This window comes from Malurus melanocephalus, unplaced genomic scaffold (assembly GCF_030028575.1).
Source record: "Malurus melanocephalus ecotype Western Australia unplaced genomic scaffold, MMel_1.1 scaffold_1599, whole genome shotgun sequence".
Lineage (NCBI taxonomy): Eukaryota > Metazoa > Chordata > Aves > Passeriformes > Maluridae > Malurus > Malurus melanocephalus.
Window position 1 is genome coordinate 19,658 of NW_026624831.1, and position 4,048 is coordinate 23,705.

The window sequence follows — 4,048 nt, forward strand, 5'->3', positions numbered from 1 at the left end:
GCGCCCGTCTCCGCCTGCACCGACACGTACGACGACAGCGGCGCGCCCCGCACCCGCCCCTCCGACAGCCGGTAGCGCACGCGCGCGTTCTGCCCCCAGTCCGCGTCCGACGCGCGCACCGTCAGCACCAGCGCGCCCGCCGCGTTGTTCTCCGCCAGCCGCGCGCTGTAGCGCTCCTGCGCGAACACCGGCGCGTTGTCATTCACGTCCAGCACCCGCAGCGCCAGCACCGCGCTGCTCTGCAGCGGCGGCGACCCGCCATCGGCCGCCCGCACCGTCACGTTGTACTCGGACACCTGCTCACGGTCCAGCTCTCTCGATGTCACCACACGGTAGTAATCCTCAAACGTCTTCTCCAGCCGGAACGGAACGTCCCCGTCCAGCGAGCAGTGCACCTCGCCGTTAGCTCCCGAGTCCCGGTCCCTCACGTGTAGCAGGGCTACCACCGTCCCGGAAGGGGCATCTTCCGAGATCTCTTTCACTGATGACCGCACGGAGATCTCAGGCACATTGTCATTGACGTCTGTCACTGTAATCTCGATTTTTGTCGTATCAAACAGGCCTCCCCCATCATGTGCCTGCACCTCCAGTTCGTAAGAGTCGCCATCCTCGAAGTCCAGGCTCCGCAACAGGCTGATTGCCCCGGTGTCGCCGTCCAGCCGGAAAGTCTGCGATGCTTTCTCGGTGATTTTATTCAGCGAGTACTTCACTTGTCCGTAGAGCCCTTCGTCGTCATCGCTGGCCGTGACCGTGAGAAGGACGGAGCCCACGGGAACGTCCTCAGGCACACGCACCGTGTACTCCGCCTGGCTGAACACGGGAGCGTTGTCGTTCGCATCCAGCACCGTCACACGGATCCGCGCCGTGCCCGTCCGTGCCGGATCGCCGCCGTCACTCGCCCTCAGCGCCAGCTCGTGAAACGCCGCCTCCTCCCGGTCCAGCGCCTTCGCCAGCACCAGCTCGGGACGCTGATCGCCGCCGGGGCCCGCCTGCACGGCCAGCGAGAAGTGCTCGTCGCCGCTCAGCTCGTAGCTCTGCAGGGAATTCCTGCCCGAGTCCGGATCGTCAGCATTTGGCAGAGGAAACCGCGAGCCCGGGGCTGTCGCCTCACTCATTCTAAGTTCAATTTGTGCCTCTCGAAAGCTCGGCGTGTTGTCGTTAACATCCACGATTTCCACTTGGATTCCATAAACTTTCATTTCCCCCTCCACTATCAGCTCACAGCGCAGCACGCATTGCTGCACGCTCCCGCACAGCTGCTCTCTGTCGATCCTCTCCGCCGTCACTAAATGTCCCGTCTTCCCGTGCAGAGTGAAATACTGTGTCCTACCTTCAGAAACAATGCGGACGCCGCCGTCTTGCAGCGCCGGCAGCTGCAACCCCAGGTCCTTGGCCACATCGCCCACGAACGAGCCCTTGGGCATCTCCTCGGGCACCGAGTAGCGCAGCTGCCCCCACACCGCCTCCCACACCGCCAGCAGAACACCCCAGAGCAGAGCTCGCTGCCGCCGGCCCCAGCGCTTCCCCGCCGCGCTCATCTCCGCCGCGGCACCGCCACCACCGAAACACTGCAGACAGCTCCCCACAGTCTACCGCCACTCTGCTCCTCACCGCTGCCGCCGGCTACCCCTCCGCTTTGCTGCAGAACAGATCCGCACCATCGGAACGATCTGAAACAGAACGTTTGCCGAGCCAGGAGTCCAGTGATCTAGCSAGWGRGCCGGTCCGCAGCGGGCGGGGCTGCAGCGCTCCGATCTTGCTCTCGCTCCTCTCGGTCAACAGCGGCGCCCGCAGCCTCCTCCCGGCACTGCAGGCACCGAGCGCTGCCGAGCTCTGCCCTCCCTGCCTTGTCCGCGGGCGGCTCGTCTCTTTGCAGTATCCTTGGAGACATGAGGTCACTTTCAGTGACCGGTGGAGGCGTCTCTCGTCGGCTTTTCTCCAGTGTATTCCTGTGTTGATCCTCCAAGTGATTGAGACCAGACACAAATAGCAAGACTCTTCCGGTAAAATAATTTCTACAGCACGGTAAAAAAAGTATATAATTGTCTCTTAATATTACATGCAAGGTATTATGAATCTTATCCCATAGTAGGAAAGCACAATGTTTTCTCTGGACAGGTTTTTGTAGCAGTAGTTTTTGAATTAGTTTTTTCTCACTGGGTGTCAGACTTGACTTCCTACAGACACACTGGATTGCCAGAGCCCGAGGATCGGCACACAGCAGCAATGACACCCCAACTGAAAAGGTCTGCCCTTCCTTCCCTGTTTTGTTATTTGTCACTTGAACATCCGAGCCTGCTCTGAATCAGCCTGCAGCGCTCCCCTTCTCCAACCACTACTTCCGGATTTTTCATTACGGCCTTAAGCATTTCTAGAATCTGACCTGATTCTAGATCACAGCCATAGCGATTAACCCTATCAACCAAGGAAAGNCATTTCCCCCTCCACTATCAGCTCACAGCGCAGCACGCATTGCTGCACGCTCTCGCACAGCTGCTCTCTGTCGATCCTCTCCGCCGTCACTAAATGTCCCGTCTTCCCGTGCAAAGAGAAATACTGCGTCCTATCTTCAGATACAATGCGAACACCGCGGTCGCTGAGCGCCGGCAGCTGCAGTCCCAGATCCTTGGCCACATCGCCCACGAACGAGCCCTTGGGCATCTCCTCGGGCACCGAGTAGCGCAGCTGCCCCCACGCCGCCTCCCACACTGCCAGCAGAACGCACCAGAGCAGAGCTCGCTGCCATCTCCTCCAGCGCCTCCCTGCCGCACACATTTTAGTCGCCGGATGCTCCCCGGCGCCGATCACCGATGAGCCTCACGCTTCCAGCCGCTTCCGCCGGCCCCTCTGCCTTGTTCAGCTGGGTTCGGTGCCGCCGGAACGATCGCAAGACCTCCAGACCGCCGAACCARAAATCCAGTGATTTAACGATCGTGCCGGTCCGCAGCGGGCGGGGCTGCAGCGCYCCGATCTTCCTCTCGCTCCTCTCGGTCAACAGCGGCGCCCGCAGCCTCCTCCCGGCACTGCAGGCACCGAGCGCTGTCGCTCTGCCTCACCCACGGGCAGCTCGCGGGGATGGGGCATTTGCCACGGAGACATGGATCCAGCCTCGGCTTTTCTCCAGCCGACCTGCGACCTTTAATTGATCACGAGCGAGAGAAAGCTCGAGATTTCTTGTGGTTGTGCTATATCTACCTCTCGGGAAAAGTCATTTACTAATGCGGATATATTATATGTAAAGAAGATTATCCTAATATGTCGCTCATAGTATGATCAGTCCTACCCTATTACTGCAAAAGTACAATCTCCATCACGATTTTAATAGCAATCATTACAGAATACATCTGACGTAGGAAATGTGACATTCAGACCCTCCCCAGGAGAACCACAGCAATCGGGCTCATTCTCACGTATTTGCCTTAAGCACTTAACATTTACTTCTCTAAGTACTTCATTTCCATCCCTCGCTCCTGGTTTCGGGTTTTAGGTCACTTGGTCCCTTCCCGCGTGGGTACTATAAGCAGCTGCAGTGCACATGGCCACAATCACCTGCTCGTCTCCCCTCAAACTTTGGGGAAAAGTGCTTGAGTACAAATGCAGGTACATCTGCCTCGTCTCCTCTCCTTGTTCTACAGACTTCAACAGCAAACTGTTGCTGATTCTACAGCAGTTTCAGTTTGCTCTAATTTTTTTCTTATGTATGTGTTTTCCCGATAGTAGTCTATTCTCCCCAGTATTTTTAAAACTGGGTTATAGAAACTGGATTGCATTCAAATATTGCAATACCACAGAAGCTAATACAGACAAAGTAAATTTTAATGGGTTATTTTCCCTCTTAGTAGGCCACATACATTGATGCTTTGTATAATTTAGAGATATTTACACTCAAACAATAATTTCTAAAGCTTGAAAGACCAAGAAATTACTTCTGTTTACTCAGAAATCACGGTGTTAAAGATTGACATATATTAGTATTCATCTAAACCTTGAATCTTCAGGTTAGAAGGACACCTATACAGCTAAATACTGTAGGAGAGCAGAAGTACCG

General features: G+C 56.1%; 2 protein-coding genes across 2 annotated transcripts in view; both read right to left on the reverse strand.

Moving 5' to 3' along the window:
• The window catches only part of LOC130587173 (protocadherin gamma-A2-like), a gene marked incomplete at its 3' end in the record, with an annotated part of 16,287 nt that extends 14,737 nt beyond the window's left edge, over positions 1 to 1,550 (reverse strand). The window contains exon 1 of the mRNA XM_057388138.1: positions 5 to 1,550. Within this exon, the coding sequence (XP_057244121.1) occupies positions 5 to 1,538 (1,534 nt within the window). The remainder of the gene's footprint in view (positions 1 to 4) is intronic.
• Positions 1,551 to 1,623: 73 nt separating this feature from the next.
• LOC130587174 (protocadherin gamma-B3-like) overlaps positions 1,624 to 4,048 on the reverse strand; it is a gene marked incomplete at its 5' end in the record, with an annotated part of 5,936 nt that continues 3,511 nt past the window's right edge. The window contains 3 exons of the mRNA XM_057388139.1: positions 1,624 to 1,880; positions 2,424 to 2,708; positions 2,809 to 3,023. Coding sequence (XP_057244122.1) covers positions 1,624 to 1,880; positions 2,424 to 2,708; positions 2,809 to 3,023 — 757 coding nt within the window. The remainder of the gene's footprint in view (positions 1,881 to 2,423; positions 2,709 to 2,808; positions 3,024 to 4,048) is intronic.